The following is a 21,444-nucleotide window of genomic DNA, read 5'->3' on the forward strand; positions in this document are numbered from 1 at the left end:
AGAAAATGAAAAGGTAGATTTAAGGAACCATATAATGAATGTTATTAGTGTGTATGTCAAAATCCACAATGACAATTGCCACCAATTGAGGGAATCTTTAAAATCAAAAAGTTTTGTACCACTGCCACCTTCCAGGAAATAAAGGGTTGCTGGGATCATGACCCTCCTTCCTGTCCCTGTTGCTACTCTTCTTCTCTAGCAAATGGTCCAGCCCATGCTCAGAAGCTTGGCTCACTTCTGGTTTAACTCTTCTCCCTCCCTTCGCAGTCAGCTGCTAGGGAAAGGAAGACCATTCTTAGTTAAATTACAGGTACCCCTCCCATTTCCATTTTGGAAGCAGCTTCTCTGCAGCTCCCTGACACATGAGCTAACTGTTCAGTGTTGCAGCTCACACCCAGGTCCTCTGATCTGTGTTCACCTGGATTCTTAGGCAGACCAAGTTTCAAATCTCACGTCTCCATTTCTTGGATTGAATTCACATCCCCCGGTTACTGCTGCTTCTTTGCATTCTTCAACCTGTCCATTTCCAACATTCATTCCTGCTTTCCTTTGTGTTTCAACCCTGATTCAGCCTTGTTTCATTGTTCCTAGAACCAAAATCCTGGCTCCTGGAACCCCATCCATTGCTTCTTTCAGCTAACTGGCTCGTTTCACAACAGCCTAAATAAGCAACGCCCTATGAATCGTTGTACAAAACAAAGAGACAGCACCTAACGAAGCACAGATCACCAGTAAGGGAGGCTTCTCACATTAGCAGGGAAGATTCAAGAAGAAAAAACTGACTTGAACGATAATAGTACAATACAATATAAAATAATGTATATTAGAGATATGTTAAAGCTATTCAGATTATATCCTGTACTTATAGTTTTCATTTTTATTTTCCTATTAAAGTGCTAATAGGTAATTTAAAGATAAGAGGATGAATTTTCATGGGTATCCAGTTTTCCAAATACTTTGAAATCCTGCAGATTAATGACCCATAAACCAGTAACAACTTAAAAACAACAAATCACATTTATTTAAATATGTTCATATATTTTTATGACTGTGCAGATGATTGATATAGTAATTCAACTTAATTCTGTTTTTAATCTTTCTAAATTAGGACACAGAATTTAGGAAGGAAATGATCTCTTTATTGACTTCCTTTGCATCAGAGATCATACTGAAGAATTTTAGTTAAAAAAAAGAATAAAATAAAAATAGAAAGGCAGTTAAAAAGAAAACCATCAACTGCAGACCACCACACACATTTCAAAAATTAAGGGAAGTAGTTCTACTTGATGATCTAACATGACAATTTCACTTTTCCTTAAGCTTTTTTCATAACACAACTTTAGTCTCTCAATTGTATGTTGTTTGTGATAAGTGGCATTTCTCAGACAATACATTTGAAAATTAGATTAATAAGGGAAACTTTCAAAACAACTAAAAATTCTACATAAAATATACAGCTTCAAATAGCATTTGAAAAAAACCCAGAATATACAGAATAGTCCATCTGGGTCAAGAGGGTATAAAATTTGGGTTGCATAATTCTTAGGAAGTCACAGAGCTCTGGATAGGTATTTGAGATTACTGTAAAATTAAACCATTTCTAAATTTTCTTTCGATTCAGAAATGACTTGAGTTCAAGATCTACATAATCATCACAAAAACAGATAAGTATCTGCAACAACCACTTTTTCCTTCTTTCACTACAATTTATGGGTATATCCAAAAGTTTAAAAGAAGTTATTGCTTTCTTCTTTAACTTTAGGTCTCATCTTTATTTGTTGGGCATTTTGTCAACTGAATTGCTCCTTCCCTTATCACTATTCAAATGAATAGGCTCTGAAGCCAGTCTAGGGATGTTGGTTTAAGATTTTTTTTTTTCTTTTCTTTTTTTTTTTTTTTGAGTCGGAGTCTTGCTCTGTTTCCCAGGCTGGGGTGCAGTGGCACGATCTCGGCTCACTACAACCTCTGCCTCCTGGGTTCAAGCGATTCTTCTGCCTTAGCCTCCCGAGTAGCTGGGACTACAGGCACGTGCCACCACGCCCGGCTAATTTTTTGTATTTTTAGTAGAGATGGGGTTTCACCGTGTTAGTCAGGATGGTCTCCATCTCCTGACCTTGTGATCCACTTGCCTTGGCCTCCCAAAGTGCTGGGATTACAGGCATAAGCCATCATGCCCGGCTGGTTTAGATTTTAGAAAGCTTATATGAATGTGCTGGGCACAGTACAATGAGGCTGTGAGTGGGTTTCAGCTAAACTCTGCTTAGACTGGGTAGAAAAAAAACCATGGTATTTCTGAAATAAACTGTATTGACACATAGGAAGATCTGGGACCTCAAGCACTCAGCTTAATGCAGTTCAGAAGTCTGTCTCCTAGATGGTTCTGTTATCAAAAAAAGATTCCCAGGAGAAAAGCGTGACCTGTAGTCCAGTGACTTCAACTGCTGAAGGCACTAGAAAGACAATTTCAGTGTCCCTTTTCCCTTGTCCTTGGAAATGGAAATATTTTACTTAGTTTTAATAACACTACACAACACTTGTAACTTTGGCAACACTTGTGACTTGTAACTGTTCAAGTTACACAACACAACACTTGTAACTGTTCAGAATGCACAGTACCAAACTGAATTCTAATAAACAATCTTAACGCAGGATAGGTATTATTATAAGCATTTTACAGAAGAGGAAACTGAGGTTCAGAGTGATTTAAGTAACTTGCCCAAGGTCATATAGATGGCAGGTGAGAGCGGCAGGGAGAACGACTTCCTCATGATATCTGTTTCAAATCCTAGTGCTGTAATTACTCGTTTCACTTTCTTGGATTCCAAAATGAAAAGCACATCTCAGGATAATACTTAAGGATGGATCAAACAATCCCGTACTCAATACAAGAGACAACCTGTGAAAGTAGATATGCCTATCTTAGGCAGACCAAAAGCAGGCAACTGTAGCACGGACATCCGCAGTGCCTTCTGTCGTCGAAGAAAGCTAATCACTGTATGAATGATCTTAATTAAATTTGAATGCATTGCTAACTGAATGCTGTGGGAAAATACCGCGTCCTTACTGGCCGCTCTTCCCATAGTACTCAGTAGCAATATGTTCAAATTCAATTAAGATAATTCATAGAGTGATTAGCTTCATTATATGGTGAGACTCTGGGGACTGTCCTCTTGCCAACACTGTATGTGTGGTCTCAGTAAGATAGACATGTTCTTCTGTGCATTTTCTCTTTTAGTGGACACAAGAAATAACTCTCAGGGTGACATAGTCCATGCTACTTCTAAACTCCATTGAGATAAATACAGCAGGGAAATTATGTTTTGGGGACAAGACTCAAGTTAAAAATAATCTCAAACCAGGCAATATTTTGAAACAGTTATTCTCCTTAACAGGCTGACGAGGCTCTTTTGGAGTCAGTAGGGAAGATATATCTGACCAGTGGGGAGGAAGTGGTTAGTTCCAGGCTCTTATTTCTGACCAATGGGGAGAAAGAGGTCAGGTCCAGGACTCTGCATATTCCAGTTATGAAATACCCAGTGGAAAGATTAGAGCTACATTTAATGGGAACAAGGGTAGGAGCTCAACTGCATGTATTCACCAATGGCAGATGCACACTCCTGAGATAGAAACTGAACAAACAACAACACAGTACCAACCCTCTGAGCACACCTCTAATAAACTCTATTCATATCAAGTTACCGTCAACTAATTGTTAGTATAAAGAGGGCCTCTATTCATTGAGAGGCAATGTACTTATTCATATTTATAAAGAGCCTATATATATGCATGTGTGTGTGCACATATATATATATATAATATTTTTGAAAAGCCATCTCTGTTTCTATATTAAAGATGTTTCTATGAACAAAAAGATCTTTCACCCCTAGAACTGTGGTTTTCATATGGGTGATCAGTGATCACCCTCCCGGAGACGTTTAGCAATGTTTGGAGATGTTCTTGGTCGTCACAACTGGGGAGGGATTGCCACTGGCATTAAATGGATAGAAGCCAGGAATTTGCTAACCATCCTACATGGTACAGGATAGCCCCCCACAGAAAAGAATTCTCAGACCCCAAATGACAATAGCGCTGAGGTTGAGAAACCCTGCTCCGAAAAAGGCAAGCAAAGCCAGACCCACCATGTGAAATGAACATGCTTCTAAAATAAGCTACCCAGGAATATTGCCGCAGCCATTTAACATACAAAGTGGGCCCTTCACTTTACATGAAAGTCACTGAAGTGCTCTAACAATCAGCTCTGATATTCAACTGTCAGTAGTTTATAGAACTGTAAAGTTCTATACATTCTACAGTTTATAGATCTGTAAAGTTCTGTAATAAGTACAGGTTTTCAAGCTCTCATTTTGTTTGCAAACAATAAGGCAGAAATATTTTTAACAGCAAAACAAAACCAAATCTTTTTAACCTTTAAAACCTTTAAAAGTATCACTTTTTAAAGTCCTCCTTGGCTCTATTAATCAAATGCTTATTTACTTTTTCTTTCATATTTTGGATTGCTCTTTCTAAGAATTTTAAAATAAATAATTAGTGGCATATGATAAAATAGAGCAATGACAATTTTTTAAAAATACAACCATATACATGTCATCAACTGAGTCCCTAGGCAATTAGAGGCTTTTCTTTAATAAAGTGAATAACTTCTTCAGAAATTTTAATTTGTACCATAATACTAAGATCACCTTAAATTCCAAATATTATAGTAATGTTTTAATGATTAAATTCTCTATTAATATATTTTAAAAGAGTTACATGCGGTTTGAGAACAGCGTGACTTCAAAAATAATGATGGAAGTAAAAGAGAATATTTAGGACCCAAATGGAATCTTCTGTTCCATATAGGACTTCACCCAGCAGCCTGTGCTAGAATACCACTGTAGAGCTAATCATTTTTGAAAGAAAGGATTGAAGGAAAGATGGAAAGCAAAACATTGACATTTGGATACCTACAGAACTAAATCTGTGGATTTCTTCTTGGTTTACTCTCCTCACAGTTCGTCTCTTCTTCCAAAATTCACTGGGCTCCCGTTTAAAAACCTTCCCTCGAAAACTCATCGTATTGCTGTAATTTCAGTCACAAAATATTTCAAAATATCAATGTCGTTAAACTCTTTTCTTCTGAAGCGTCACCAGGCTGAACAAATCTTTCTTCTTGGTAAAAAGGGAAATGCTCATGCTACATGAATGTAACTCAACAGAAAGGAAAGGAAAGCTGTCAAGTTACCACTTCCTGTGAGTAACTAACTACCAGCTGTTCAGATACTGCTTTTGTGCATGTACCCTCCCTCTTCACCTGCAATAAAGCAACACAAAATGACTCTGGACGTTTAAGAGAATTGTTCACAGCTAAATAAACCATATGATGTAAAACCACCCATGCAACTAAATCAAGATTGAATTGAACAGTTAATTGACAACAGGGCTCCATGGCTGTCAAAACAGCCACCCAAACTTTATAATTCTGGTTAGACCCCAAAAGTCAACTGTAATAATATGGCTGAGGTCTGAGAATTGTGTTTAAAGCAATTGCTGTTGTTAAGTGTAGACTAAATAAGTGATCTTCCGAGGGGAGTTCCCAAAGTGATTGCTTAGAGAACAAGAAGAAGATATTAGAATTTTTTGTATATTAGCTATCTAAATAAAGAAATTATGCTTGACTATTATTTAATAGAATGCACACAGACATGGACTCCTTGAATCTGTATGTCAAATAGTTACAAAGAGCTACAGAGTTAGTTGCCTCATCTTTAGATCTTCAAGCCCTTTCTCTGGGGCTATTTAATTTAAAAGTGCAGTTCTCCCCTCAAACCCACCCAGAGGCTCTTTCCTGTTTTGATTTTCTCCATCACAGTCACTGACACGTAACACAACTGTACGGTTTATTTATTTGTTTTACTCAGGGTCTCTTCCTCCACCAGGCTGTATGTTCCATGAGCATGCGATTTCGTTTCATTCACTGGGTCCTCAGTGATTAGAACACGCGGCACTCAAAAGGCTTTCAGTATATATTAGTTAAATATATGTTTAATAAAGAATAAATTAGGGATTTACATTTATTATGCTTAACAATGAACCTTGTCTCATATATATATTGTGCTTTGAAATATTAGCTATTGATAAAAGCCATATAATTGATAAACAGATATACAATATAGGAGTATGTTCAGTTTTTTTCTACTAGGTGAAGCAGAAATATTTGGAGGCCACAGGACTAGGCTGTTCTCTTTTCCCCAGTAATAATTAGATTTAGTTGATAGGCACACGTGTACCCCAGGCCTGAGCCATTCACCCGTCTCTACTTTGTCATGCAGTGATTTGTGCCAGACAGGGAAAAAGGGATTCTGATTATTCCTGTCTTAGCACGCAGACTGAGAAGACCTTCTTTGGAAACCAATCAGAAAAATAGCATGATGCTATAAAATGACAGCTGGGGAGATAAATTATATCATTACTTTGTAATTGGCTTAGTTAGGCAAACTAAGGATTCCACCGAGCAGAAGTCCATTGATCCCTGGTCATTTGATATTTAGAAATTCCACCATATGTCTTTAGTGCTAAACAGATTTCACCCTCAAAGTAACGCTTTGACATCTGACAGATGAACAGGTATATTATAGTACATGCAGAATCTTCAGATTTATTATTTTTTCCTTATATGGTGTGATGAGAGTCTGACTCTGGATCACCTGATTTCCTGGGGTTAGATTATGTGTATATGTTGATGGCTAAAAATAGTATTTTATAATCCTTTTTAGATCATGAGCTCATTTTAAAATCTGATAAAAGCTATGAACCCCCTCATCAGAAAAATATAAGCACTCAGAAAATGTGCATGCATGGTCAAGAGTCACAAACTTCTGAAAACCATCTGTGGATCCATCCAACAATGGTGCCTTAAATTTCTGAATCACAGTTTTAGAAGATGAGTAGACTGTCTTATAACAAAGCATTGAATAATCTTGAGAAACTGTTAAGTGACTTTCTGTCTGTCCAATATTTGCATCTATTTTGTCCTCTATTCCTCTTTAGGCGCCACAGTTCTTTATCCTAGAGTTCCTCCCACTTTTCAACTTCTGCAATACGAGAATGACTCATTTCTCCATTTCCTCAGCTGCTAATCATAGCTTCCTGAAATATTGGCAAAAAGAGGCATCACCCGGCAGCATATGGGGATGTCAGATAGACAGAGTCTGTGTTGATGCAAAGGAGGGGAAAATCCAGCAGCATGGCATGGAGTGTTCCAGGGGATGGCACCGTTGGGCCCTCTACAGGCTTTCTTCTCCTTGTTTCTAGACCAAGCCTGCTTCTCAACCATTCTATGAGACACTCCACACCATTCCAACACATTTCTTTTCTGCTTTAGTTTTAGAAACATATTGTTAATCAAAAGTCCTAGCTAGGACAATGGGCAAGAACCAGTAATAAGGAGCAATCAGAGATTTGTTGGCTTAGTTACAAGGAGATGCCTCCAAGTTCATTAGAAAAGAAATCCAAGACCAATAAATCATCAGAATTTATTAAGTACTGTACTCAAGACATCACTGAACTTTGTGAGAAAAATAAAACATCTTTCCTAGTTTTAAGAAGCTTGTATCCTACAGAGGAGTTCACTAGAGTTTGAAAGAGTCTGGGGAAGCTTTATAGAAAAGATATCTCTAAGGTAGGCTTCGAATAATAGGTGGGAATCAAAGAGATCAATGCAGAGGAAAGCATCCTGCTGGAAAGGAAATGTAGCAGAGGGGAGGCATCAAGGTAGAATGGTTAAAATTACAGAATCATCTGGGATTCAAATCCTGGATCCATCACTTCCTAACTGTGTGTCCTTTGGCCAATCACTCACCCTTTCCAGGCCTCAGTTTTCTCATCTGTAAAATAGGGATAGCATAGTCACTACCTTATAGGTTTGTGGTGAGGATAAATACAATGACATCTTAAAAATATCAACACATTGCCTTGCCTGGTACATAGTATGCATAACTATTAGTTACAACAAAGGCAAAAAGGCAGGCCAAAGCAGAATATTTAAGAAAAAATTAGAAATCTGCCTGTCTACTGCCCAGGGTTAAATAGGAGAGGAGAGATAGAATCAACTGAAGGTAGAAGTCAGGAGCTAGTTCATGGAAGGCTTTGAACGCCAAGATAAGGAAAAGTTTCCACTGTATCCTGAAATCATGAGGAACCACTAAAGGATTTTTGAATTATGATTACAATAGTGCTTTAGAAAGATTCATTCGGTAGCTACATGCAGGCTGGATTGCAGATAATTTGATCCAGAGATGGTTTGCATTAATCTAGATATTAACATAGGGCGGTGGAATACAGAAAATTAGGCAACAGAAACATAACCATATATTTCAGGGAAATTATAAAGATCTAGCAATTAAATAAAAAATGAGAGCTGAAATTTACTGAGCAAGTACTATGTGCTGGATGCTGGTCTAAATTTTTTATGGAACCTGTTTAAACCATCCAACAACCCTGTGAGGTACGTATTGTTATCATTGTCATCACCATTCCAGTTTTACAGAGGAATGTTTGGGTTCTGGAGAAATTAAGCAATTGGCCCAAAGTCAGTAGCAGAGCTGGGATGTAAGTCCAGGGGGTCCAGCTACTGAGCCCACCGTCTTAGCCAGAAGGGAAGTTCAAAGATGCCAGGTTTCTGACTGGCCATGAAGGAGATGGGTAATATGAGTGAGGGGAAAAGGGTGGTAAGAAGGGAGGGTTTCCCCCCTTTATTTAATGTGCAATGCTGATTTAGACATGTTGGATGTTGCATCCAGAAGATCGTCACAAGGGAAAGTCCAGCTGTTATATGTGTGCCTAGAACTTAAGAAAAAGTTAGGACTGGAGACGTGGAGCAGAAAGTCATGAAAACAACTAAATTTAAAAGTCTAAAAGTAAACTGAATTTTTGGAGAAGAGATTAACAGAATTAAGAACACAGTCTTGAAGTTCCTTTACATATGGTAGATGGAGGGCAATTCAGGAAATACTGAGAAGGCATAGAGATAAAAGGGGAAATTACGGAGGCATTGCAGAGCCTCAATGTCCTGGACAGGTGAGGTTAAGGAAGGTGCTGCATGGCATCTGAACAGAGATGGATGTAGGGCCTGGCAATGTCTAAAAAGATTCAGTGTGAGAGATAGACAGGCTGAAAACTAAGGACCTTGCAGTTTTGGATCTAGACATACTTGTGCTTAAATCTTCAGCTGTCTATTAGATAACATCCAGCAAGGTATTTGACTTATCTCTGCCTAACTCTTATATATAAGAATAGAGCAATTAGTTTATAGCTTATAGGGTTGCTGTGAAACAATATATGTGAGTCCCTGGAGTTGTGAACAAAATATATATATATGTGTATGTATAATGGCTAAGATTCCTATCTGTGTATATACATAAACTATTATTATTGAACATAATGGGTATTTGTCATTTCTTATGTAAGTATGTATTTATGTATACACATATATATGCATGCATATATGTACATACAAAACGCACAGTCTCACATATTCTTATATAAGAATTCAAAGTCTGGTCCCATGGTGTCCAGTCAGAAAGTAAGTTTGCCATTTTCAGTAGAGAAGAGGCTAGATGTTTGGAAATTAAGTAAGATGGGACACTTAACCATGATTTAGAGACATGGGAATTTGAATGCTAAAATGTCAGAAACCTAAGAAAAAGTTCTGGCAATCTGTATTAGTTTTTATTGCCACTGTAACAAACTGCCACACATTTAGTGGCTGAAATCAACCTCCATTTATGATCTGTTTTCATGGGTCAGAAATCTGCATTCAGTGCGGCTCAGCTGACTCTCTGCTTGGAGAACCACAAGACTTAAACCTAAGTGTCAACAGGGTGGTATCTCTTTCTGGAGGCTCCAGGGGAGAAGCTGTTTTCAGGCACATGCAAGGTTGTTGGCAAAATTTATTCCTTACAGTTGTAGGACTGAGGTGGCCATTTCTTTGCTGTCTGTCAGCCAGGGGTTATTCTTAGCTTTCAGAGGCCACCCACATCCCCTGACTCAAGGACCCTTTCTAAACCAGAAATAGCCAGCTGAATCACTCACACTTTGAATCTAACTTCTCCTTTTGCCTCATCTTCCTAACATATCTCTTCTTCTGTATCTCTCTGCTGTAGCCAGGGAAAAAAGCCTTGGCTTTCAGGGCCTCATGTGATCAGACCAGGACAATCCGGAATCATTTCTCTACTTTAAGGCCACCTGATGATCAACCTTAATTTATGACTGCAAAGTCCCTTCACAGCTGTATGAAAATTCATGTTTGAATAATCAGGCAGTCTGGAGGGGATGTCTTTAAAATACAGTCTACTACGTCTTATTCCCGAATTTTGTATGCGTGTGTTTTAATTTTAACATCAAGGATGTACTGAGAAGAAGGTGTAGATGAGAAAGACACTTGGCCTTTGGTTGTGGTTTCCACTGACCACTGAGATCCAGGTTGCAATGGGACTAAGAAATGAGTGGGAGGAAATGGAAAATTGGCTTCTAGATCATTTACTGGAAAATACTGGCAGTGAAATACAGGTGAGAAGTCGAAATAAAGGTGAGAAGTCGAATGGCACAGGAGAGCTCAACAAAGTTGGAAGAAAGGAAGAAAAATAATGGTGGAGGAAAGGCAGCAAACAAAGTCAATATACTATGTGAAAGTCCTTTTTAAATGCTCAGTTATGTTATGTTTTAACATGCTCAATTCTAATTATTTTCAATTAGATAGGCTATCCAATCTGGAAATGGCATCATCACTGAATCTAAGCAACCGGGGGGCAGAAACCTGGCTTTCATTGACAATGCATTTGAATCCATTCCATTAAAATGGCCCCAAAAGTACCATTAGGAATTTAGAGTAACTAGAAACATAGTGGTTAAGATTTAGACACATGTACGTGATGACAGGATTCACAAGTCCTAAATTGAGCAATTGGTAAGGCACCTCCTATTCATTTCTTCCCACTTCAGTTATTACTTCCTTATTACATCTTATCTTTATTCCAAGTTTTTTAACCTGTTGAGCTTTTTGGCATTTGCCGTTGATTACTTCTTCATTATCGCAGAATGCTTGGATAATTCATTTTATTTTTTTCTCTTCCTTTTCCAGTAGATTTCCCCATTTGCCTGCAGGTTAGTTTGCTGCACAGCCTTTCTGTCATAGGAAAAACAAGGCTGGTCCATGGTGCATCTGCAGGCTCAGCTCAACCAGTGTACACCCTGCTTAAAGGAAGTAAAGCAGCAAGTATCTACTTCCTCCTTCACTGTGGTCTCTCCTGAGCCTCAGCCCTGCAGAAGAGCTCTTAAAGTTAGTGGTACTCAGGCTCACTGCTTCCTGCTAGAAAGGTCAACCCAATTGAGCAGCTCCAAGTTACCAATGAGAGTAGACTTGTCTGGGGGAGTTTAAATGAACATGACAAAACCTCATATTTCTAAATGTACAGTTTTCAAAGTGGACAATGTCTGTGAAATATAGGTTGGGGCAAAGGTAACTGCGGTTTTTGTGATTATTTTTAAAATAGTGGTTTTTTAAAATAGCGCTATTAAAAATGATGGCAAAAACCACAACTACCTTTGTGCCAATCTAATCGTATAAAGTATTTAGAAATTTCTTGGAAAATAAAGGGTGCTGTGCACATGAGTGAGAATGCAGATGAGCCAACAATAACAGAGACTGCAGTTTGTGAGTGTGTGGTGCATGTGGGAGTCTGTGTGTGCACAGTGTGTGTGTGTGTGTGATGCATGCTTATTGTGTGTGTGGGGTAGATGATGTGCATTTGCTGTGTATGTCTGTACAGGTATATAGGCATAAAGTTATCTTGATTGTATTAAAATAACATAGTACTCCAATTATAGCCTTTCAGACAGGTATAAAGTTGTAGTTGTAATATTTGTTCACAGTACTGAATTTCAATAGGTTAGAAGGTGAAAATTCTCATTTAGAGAATTCTCATCAAATCAGAATTTGATGGGAGAGGGGTTTGGGTAGGTAAGAAATTAATTTCTTACAGAGTTTACAGAGCCCATCTTAGAATCTAACAGCAAACAGTGAAGGAGTTATACTTTTTCAATAGTGGACTTCATCACTGGTCAGAGATATCCATTTCCAGAAAAAAATTATAGTCCAGAGATATGTATATATCTTACCAATAAGTATCTTAGTGTGATATTTAGAAAATAAAATACAATGATTTTAGGGTTTATTCTTTTCTGAATTTCCTGTTGGGCATTTAGTTAATCACCCTTTTTGAAGTTTTTGATTTTTTTTTGCTAAAGGCATCCAACTGTCTTCGAGAAGTCATGTGTATTTTAATATTTCCAGCTTCAGCCTGCTGTGCTGTTGAAAATGGGAAATCTCTAAGGGACAAACATTTATTCTTATGGAGACAAAACTCTAACTCACATGACCTTGCCTCCATCCTCAGAAGCCAGGGCATAACAATAATGACAATGACAACTACAAAAATACCACAGCTAGCTCATAGCATTTCTAAACATGTTTCATACAAATATATATGCCTGGATTGATACTGCTCTTTACAAAGGCATGCAGCTAATTCTCACCTAGAATACAGTGTTCTTTTCCTATTAAAAAGTAATCAACTCCAAAGCAATATATTTTTCATTATACTATTATTCCTCTACCTTTTAAAGAAAATGAAAAGCATTCCGAGCTGAAGCAGATTTCTTCCACAAATGATCAGGTGAAGACACAATACAGCCTCCAAGAAGATGAGGCTGAGGAGATCTGAATCAATGCAGTTATCTTTTTATCTTATAGGGACTGTTTTCCAATTGCATTTTCCCTAGAGACAGAGGTATCCTGTCTGCTTGCTGGCTTGGAGCCTACTCCAGCTTCCCACTACTGGCAAAATTAACTACAGACCAATGTTATTTCCTTTAAAATAAAACAAGCACCTAAAATTGCCCTCCTGTAGCCATTCAAACTACTCATTACCTTGCTTTCAATATGAATGTCACTCACTGTTTAATAATTACCCTGAAAAGCACATTGTATGTAAGTTTTGTGGGGAGACTAAGGTCTTTCAAATCTGTAAAGCTCTAATGGAAAAATTGGTCAATTTATGGAATACCACCATTACATATGCTTTATTCTTGTGGCTGTCTTTTTACAGCAGAAGGATTTGTCTTTATAAATGGGAGGCAATAAAGCATTGTTACCTAAGCAATTTTGAGAAGGAAACTAATTGTCATGTAAATGCCAGTTGCTGAGTGTGAAGGCAACCAGATATCTAGACCAACAATTTATTGCTAGTGGATCAGATTGTTAGCCTAGGTACAATCCCTGTAACCCAGTCGACTCCACAAACCACTTCTTTAATGGCACGGTAAGGCATTTGTGTCTTTTAAGGCCTCCACCAGGAGATAAAGCTAATACAATACTTTGATTTAAGTGTTTAATGCCTTGCATTGTGGAAATTGGAGAATAATGGTAGGGTCTTGGGTTTGCAATCAAGAACTTTCTTTGTGTTTTACAGATAATTAATTGTTGGATTTCCTTTATTTAGCTGTGCACACTGCAGTAAATTCTTGACATTTTGAAGTCCAGTAGTTAAGGTCCCCAATTAAAGGGCAAATTAACCTCTGGGTATGTGTTCTGCACCTCACTAGGTAAACAAGAAGAACTGAAATAGCAGAGAAACAAGAATTGGATACCTCTCATAAGGGCACCCATACCTATTTAATCTAGTTTATGAGAATGACTCTCTGTCAAACATTGTTCGTGTCTGTCCAGCGCCAGGAATCAATGATAAGAGAGAATTAGAACAGACTATACACAGTCCATGTGGGGAGATGATGGTACACATAAAACACAAAAGGCAGAAACGAAGTGACAAATGAAGAATATGGGTTGCAGCATCTGAAAACAAAGGAGAACATTGTGTTGGCCAAGGTGAAGCAGGATTTCTTCATACAAGCACTGAGACTTGATTTGGGACCTGGACAATAGTAGGACTTTGAAAGTTACTACTATAACCCAAAGAGAAGAGACTCTCCAGTGTTTGTAAGAATCACATGGATAAGTTGTTTAAAATGTGGATTCCTTGACCCTAACCAGGAGCTCAGTAGCTCTCATTCGGGGGTTTAGTAATCTGGCTTTATAAAGACCATCCATTGGCGGGCACGGTGGCTCACGCCTGTAATCCCAGAACTTTGGGAGGCCAAGGTGGGTGGATCATTTGACGTCAGGAGTTCGAGACCAGATTGGCCAACATGGTGAAACTCTGTCTCTACTAAAAATACAAAAATGAGCTGGGCGTGGTGGCATGCACCTGTAATCCCAGCTACTCAGGAGCCTGAGGCAGGAGAATCACTTGAACCTTGGAGGTGGAGGTTGCAGTGAGCCGAGATTGCACCACTGAACTCCAGCCTGGGCAACAGGGCAAGACGCTACCTCAGAAAAAAAAAAAAAAAATAGAGCATCTAAGTGATGCCTGTTAAAGACACTACACAGACCACACTTTGAGAAACAATGCCTCAGAAGCTGGTTCACCTGATAGTTTTCTTAGAAGGAAAATCATAAAATAGTGCCCTCTGTGGCACTACCTCCCAACACAAACTATTTTTATACTGCACTGAGGTCTCATTTATAAAATCAAATATTCTCTTTTCCTAATGTATACTCAGTCAGGTGGAATTAACTAACCAGCTGGATCACGCCGCATGTTTGGGAAATGGAGGAGAAAACCCTGGAATAAAGCCAGCCTCTTCACTGGCCACGGCTCTGCTTGGAATTTGTAAACCTGGTCATGCTTGTCATGTCCCTCAGGTATTGTCTAAATCAGGGTTTCTTAAACTCAGCACTATTGACATCTTGGATCTGATCATTTGTTGTTTGTGTGTGGGGGTGTCCCTTGTATTGCAGGATGTTTTGTAGCATCCCTGGCTGGCCTCTACCCATGGATACCAGTAGCAAACTCCCCGCCCTCTGCTGTACCCATCTGTGACAGCCAATGAGGTCTTCAGAAGTTGCCAAAACTTCTTAGGGAAGGGCAGGGAAAAATCTCTCCCCAACCCTAGGTCTAAATCTAGTATTTAGTTTTTACTTTCCGTCCCCCCCTTTGTTTTTCGGAGATGGGGTCTCACTCTGTCATCCAGGCTGGAGTGCAGCGGTGTGATCATAGCTCACTGCAACCTTGAACTCTTGGGCTCAAATGACTTTCTTGCCTCAGCCTGCTGAGTAGCTGGGATTACAAATGTGTATCATCACACCTTTTTTCATTTTAATTTTTTTTGAGGTGGGGTCTTGCTATGTTGCCCAATCTAGTCTAGAACTCCTGGTTTCAAGAGATCCTCTCACCTCAGCTTCCTGGTAGCTGAGATTACAGGTGTGAGCCACCAAATCCAGTATTTCCTTGATGATGGCTTCCAGAGCCAGGGATCTCCTGGCAGATGGTGGAGATTTCTCTTTGGACCCGAGTTAGTACCTCTTGAAAGCCGAGCTGACTTGCTTGGAAGAACCTCAGACCTACTGTCCTTCAAATCAGTGCCCTCTTTCACTTCTCCACATGTCTCAAAACACCACTATTCAAATTAGTGCATACACCTAGGTTTCTGTTTCTGTTCTGGGACGTCTCTATTAAAATGCAGCTTCACTTGCCTGGAAAAGCTACAAACCCATTATAATCTTCAATAACTTAGAATATTATCTCAGAAGAGGCAAGCTGGTCACCTAGGCAAAGGCCCAAGGAATTGCGGATGAGGATACACGTTTCAAGCATGAAAGCATGTCATTGGGACTGTGGTGTTGGCCACTGTCGGTAAGACCACTGTGCTGGCCTTCACACTTACTTGCCAGGTAGCTCTGGGCGACTTCCCTAACCTCTCTGGAAATGAGTCTCCTTAACTGCAAAATAAAGATAACCACAGTACCTACTTTATTAGATGTTGTGAGGCTTATTAATAGAATATTGGTGAAGTGCTTAGTGCCATGTGTGGAATATAATAAAATGCTCAGTGGATGTCAGTTGTATGTTGGATTATAAAGTAATTGTGTTGAGGTCATCTTGAGCTGCGCTGCTACAGTGTATGGTTTATGAGTGCAGGATGATCCTAGCTGCTCATGCATTGAGCATTAGGAGGAGGAGCTCCGGGCACAAAAAGGGCACCAGCTCCGGGCACAAAAAGGGCACCTCGAAAGTGGCAGTGAAAGGAATAGGATGCTTCAGAAAGGAAGGGAGTAGCCAGAAGACCACTTGGTTTGGATAAGGATAGTTAGGTTAAACAGCCTCTCTTCCCCTGCACACTCACTCCTTCCACAACTGACCTCTTTGTGCTCATTGTGTCTTGCAACACTGGCTATTTCATTTTTAAATCCCCTCTGTGCACAACTACAAAAGGTTCCAATTATCCTATTTCTGTCATCTCCCTTTATCCCACAAAGAAGACTCAAATTCCAAGGAAGTCAAGACAGCCAAGTTTTAACCAATATCATATGCTTAAAAAAAAAAAAAGAACTTTTCATGGTTACTTTTCTGCCTAAGCAGGACTGTAAATTCCCAGAGCAATAAACAGTATCCTCTTTATGTTTCAACGGTGCGGGATCTCCTACTGGCATGTGGCAAATACCAACATTATAATTACCAATTTGATGTTGTGAACAGCAGAAAAGAGTATTGCACTTTGTTTTCTCCCCATCTTCCTCTTTTTCCTTTGAATAAATTTCCAAGGCCACTGAAAGGTATTAAAGTACACTGACAAAGAGACATTTAATCTGACTTTGTTCTCTTTTGCAAGGGTATCATAGATTGGGAAGGAGATCCGCTACCTAGACTGCATCAAAAGATCTTTGGCAGCATTTAAAATTGGCATCCTTCTTGCTTTGGTTGGCATTAGGGAATATATTTTCAGGAACCAGTTCTGAATTTGTGTTGACTTCTTCTTTCTCACTGCCCATAACTACAGAGTGGAGACTGCCATGATAAGCCATTTCTTTTTTCTTTTAGGCAGAGTGCATCTCACTGCATTCACAGTGAGGAGAGCATTGGATGGCATCAGGAAGCCTGTATTCAACATCTATCGCTGATGGGTTGAGTGACCTCAGGCAAAACAGTAATCTTTCTGGACTTCTTGTTCTGAAGCTTTTTTTAAAAAAACTCTAAACTTCTATGTTTGTGTGTTTTTAAATAAAAAAACTTGTATCAGCCATTTCCAGGTAAACTTATAACCGGACCCCAAAAAATAAGCCTTTATTATTTTCTTTTTTTTTTTTTTTACCTCAAGTACCACTTAGGCAAGAAAAATGATTTTTCAATCAGAGCTCCTCTTTCTCCACATTTAGTCCAGATGATGCACCCAAAAAGATGCTACTGTCTCTCATTCCCTGCTCTCAGCTGGATTCTACTTCAGAAGGAAACAGCTGTGCCTTCTCACTAGATGACATTGCCCTTGACATAATTTGTAAATAAAGCACTGGAAATAATTTTGGGGCTGTTTTCACACCCACTTAATTTATTGATAATATCTTGCTAAAATCTGAATATTCAGTTATGTATTTTTAACATCTCATTACTTTTGCCTTGAATACAGCTGCAAAACGGCAGCCGACACTGGGAAACCCTTCCTTTCCAACAGGCCTGATGTTCAGTTTTGTCCCCCTCTGCTCTTTGGGTTGACTTCAGTAGTCATTGCCAAGACTGAGTCTTTGTATAAAAGCCTGAGCTTTTCATCTGCTGGAGAAAAAGGCAGAGTCAATATGGGTGTGACATATACAGTCCTCCTTGTTGTGGAAATTGTACCTTGATTTTCCTATGGGGAACACCTCCTCTATCCCCTCACCTTCCAGAGCACATCAAACAAGGTGACCTGACCCACCTCCACCAATCAGATTGTTCCTTCTCTGAACTTGAACCTTGAGAGGAATGATATATAAAGGCAGAAAACAGCCATGATTTATACCAAAGACAGTGTCTTGAATGCTGCACATTTATTATCATTATTATAATTATTATTGTTATTCCTATTGTTCCTGGGCTCCTGCTCCCGCCATGCTTACTGAGGCCTCTTGCTGAGCTCTTCCTCCAGTCTGAGGGGATTCCCCTACCTGCACTCTTTATTTTCCTTGACCTAGCTAAGGTCATTTTCTTTTTGCAACCATATAACTATTTGCAACCATATGTTTATTTACACTGTAAATGGGTACAGACATTGTGCTAAGTATTCAGGATAACCAGAAGAATAAAATAACTTATTTGTCTTTACAGAGCTTAGAGGAGTTGGTTTGGCAGGTGCTGTGATGAGAGATTTGCATCAGAAAGTACTAAAAGTCAAACAAATGAAAATTTCATTATCATTTCTTCCATGTCCTTTCAAGGGCCAAAAAGCAAACCAACTATATGCTCATTCCCTTTCCTTCTAAATACCCGTCCATGCAACTTTATCATGATTTTACTAACATAATCATCCACCTAAGTGATAAAACTGGAAACTTGGTACTCATTTTCAACTTCCCTTATCCCTTATGTGCACAATGAACCCATCACCAAATTCTAATGATTGTATATTTTCTTGTAATCCTCCTCGTTGCAGCAACCTTCCTTGTGAAAGCCAGGTCTGATCAGGTTATTACCAACTCGGAAGCCTTGAGTAGCATCCTCTCTTGTCAATATCAGTGTTTCCCCAACTGTATTCTAGAGCTTCACAACATGTTAGCCAGGATGACAGAGAAGAGATTTACAATGGCAACTAAACTTGAGAAATGCTGCATTGAACAAAGCTAAACTGACCTTCTCACTGCAGAATTCCTCAGAGCTCCAATTCCCATTGTGCAACACAACTCTCTCTCCAGTCTGTAGTATGTGATATTTCCCATGCTTATTTTTGCATAGCAGCATTTTCTTTTTTTCTTTCTTCCTTTCTCTTTCTTTCTTTCTTTCTTTCTTTCTTCTTTCTCTTTCTTTCCTTCCTTCCTTCTTTCTTTCTTTCTTTCTTTTTTTTTTTTTTGAGACGGAGCCTCGCTCTGTTGCCAGGCTGGAGTGCAGTGGTGCAATCTCGGCTCACTGCAACCTCCACCTCCTGGGTTCAAGCGATTCTCCTGCCTCAGCCTCTTGATTAGCTGGGACTACAGACGCCCACCACCATGCCCAGCGAATTTTTGTATTTTTAGTAGAGACAAGGTTTCACCATGTTGGCCAGGATTGTCTTGATGTCTCCACCTTGTGATCTGCCTGCCTTGGCCTCCTGAAGTGCTGGGATTACAGGTGTGAGCCACCACGCCTGCCCACATAGCAGCATTTTCTTACAGGGTACTTCTTATTCTGTGTCACACAATTTAGGAAATGATCTGTGCAACTGGGTCTCAGTAAGAAAACTAGTGAGATAGAATTTCAAATTTTTTAGCATAAGAAGATGTCAGTGACATCTTCTCCAGGGGGAACAGGAATTGCAGGAGTTTATTGAGGAGCCATGAAAATCTGAACTAGGGCAGATGCCAGGTTGCACTGGTGCTAAAACAAAGAATTGACAGCATGGTGGCTGGCTGACAGGCTTCAGGGCAAGACCTCTGCATCTGTCCCAATTTTGGTCTGTTCCTTCCCTGAAATGAACCCCAGCCAAATCACACATCTCTCCCAGGAATCATTTTTTCATAGCAGTTTGACCAAGATACTTGTGCCTATCAGTTAGGGGAATGCATAACTTAAATAAATACTTCCAGTTATTTTCCGAGATTGGACAAAAATTGACACATAATTAGGTATGTAGCATTGGGTTCACGGGGTTTCTGTGAAATCTCAGCACAATAGAGTGAGGCATGAACAAATTTTCATGGTTGTATAGTAAGCACTAAATAAGCACTGTAGTCAGCATGGAAAATAATTTATGACTCAGTTAAAGGGAAAATATGGAACAGGAGAGTCCACTCTCTACCCACTTTCTTCAATAACCGATGAGATCTCTGATCTGCTTTGTAAACAGATTTCTAAAAGGATTTGTTGCTTTTGATGCATTAGTACTCACATCTCCTACTTGCATTATGTTGCTGAAAATTAAATTAAGTGTCAGATATTTATTAAGACATTTCGCTTGTACTGTTTTACAGTCAAGAAAAGATAGTCTGACTTGTGACTATTCAATTATACCTGTGGAAATCTTTCTGAATTAGGAGCCAGAATGCATGTTTCTCAAAGTCAAAAATATAATCCTTAATCCTACATTTACATTAACAGCAAAATAATTTTCCACTCATATCAGCCAAGTATATTATAATGGATCGCAGATATTATAGTTCTCACTGGTACCTTGAAGTTGGAATACTGAATTAAAGTGAAACCCTAATGAAAATTTAAAAGAGAATAACAATTAGGCAGCCTAGGATTCAAGTTAGTCCCACAGTTGTATTTTTTTCTGCCAAAAAATGTTTTAAGGTATATGAATTTGTTGCCAGCGTTTAACAATTGGGAGATTTTTGTATATAAGCCCTGGTTACTAGTTTTTTTTTGAAAAATTCGAGATCTGACCATACTGATCCCACCTTTTGACCTGGAAACTGTTGTCCAAGCTGAGTGGTGGCTGAACCCTCTGGATGGGCCATGCCTGCCCTAGTTTGCTATGCTACCCACCAATCCGATTTGACCCCTTGTCTAGCCTGCTTCACTTATTCCCTTCGTGGCCTGCTGGTATGGAGTTTGGAACCCTTAAGGGTTTCATATTTAAGACCATGTCTTTTGGGAAGAATATTGTGACTGAGACTCTGATCTAAGCCTTGCCTGATGCCTCTACATTAGACAATAATCCTAAGGATTTCTACTGCTGATATATTCGCAGTTAATACAGGTCTGCAATAGATCAATAGTTTACTCGTGAAGATTTCTCAAATGTGAATCATGTGCCAAAATTTTGAAGGTAGTAATAAAATTGTGTTTCTGTTCTGTCTAACTAGAATGCCCTCTCCTTAAATGTATGGGACAAGAGAATATTTCTTGTATTGATTAAGCCATAGTAATCATTACATTGCACCAAATTTCTTCTTTAATTTCAAAGAATAAAAACCATTTTGAGGCAGAGTCAGCTCATGTGAGAAATCAGTGTGGCAATTAATGGTATGGCTCAAAGCCTCTTCATGTAAATGACGAGAACGTGATGCTAAGCAAAACTTCTAAGAAGTGACAGAGATTTATTTTAAAGGAGAAGTAAACAGTTTTCAAGTAGTAATTTTATATTAAGAATGAAAGAAATATAAGGACTTTAACATGAAAATTAAAGTTACTCGAATTTAGAATTTTCAATTACTTGTCTTTCACAATTTAAGAAAAGGTGGATGCAATGTCAGATTCTCATTGATGTTTTTCATCTATTTCTTCATTATTTACATTTTACATGACTTTTTCTTGCAAAGGGAAGAATTTGATATACAGTCCAACTGACTATTGGAACAAGAAAGCTAAACTACAATCACAT

At 38.8% G+C, this 21,444-nt stretch overlaps 1 protein-coding gene across 11 annotated transcripts in view; it reads right to left on the reverse strand.

Moving 5' to 3' along the window:
* DOCK10 (dedicator of cytokinesis 10) overlaps positions 1-21,444 on the reverse strand; it is a 281,316-nt gene that overhangs the window by 181,567 nt on the left and 78,305 nt on the right. For 2 of the 11 annotated variants that reach the window (XM_055380575.2, XM_055380573.2), the window contains exon 1: positions 4,969-5,172. The exons of the other annotated variants lie outside the window; for them this stretch is intronic. In XM_055380575.2, coding sequence (XP_055236550.1) covers positions 4,969-5,073 — 105 coding nt within the window. In that variant the 5' untranslated portion in view covers positions 5,074-5,172. Of the gene's footprint in view, positions 1-4,968; positions 5,173-21,444 lie in introns of those variants that run through there. 11 annotated transcript variants of the gene reach the window in all.

Source organism: Gorilla gorilla, chromosome 11, assembly GCF_029281585.2.
Source record: "Gorilla gorilla gorilla isolate KB3781 chromosome 11, NHGRI_mGorGor1-v2.1_pri, whole genome shotgun sequence".
Taxonomy (NCBI): Eukaryota; Metazoa; Chordata; class Mammalia; order Primates; family Hominidae; genus Gorilla; species Gorilla gorilla.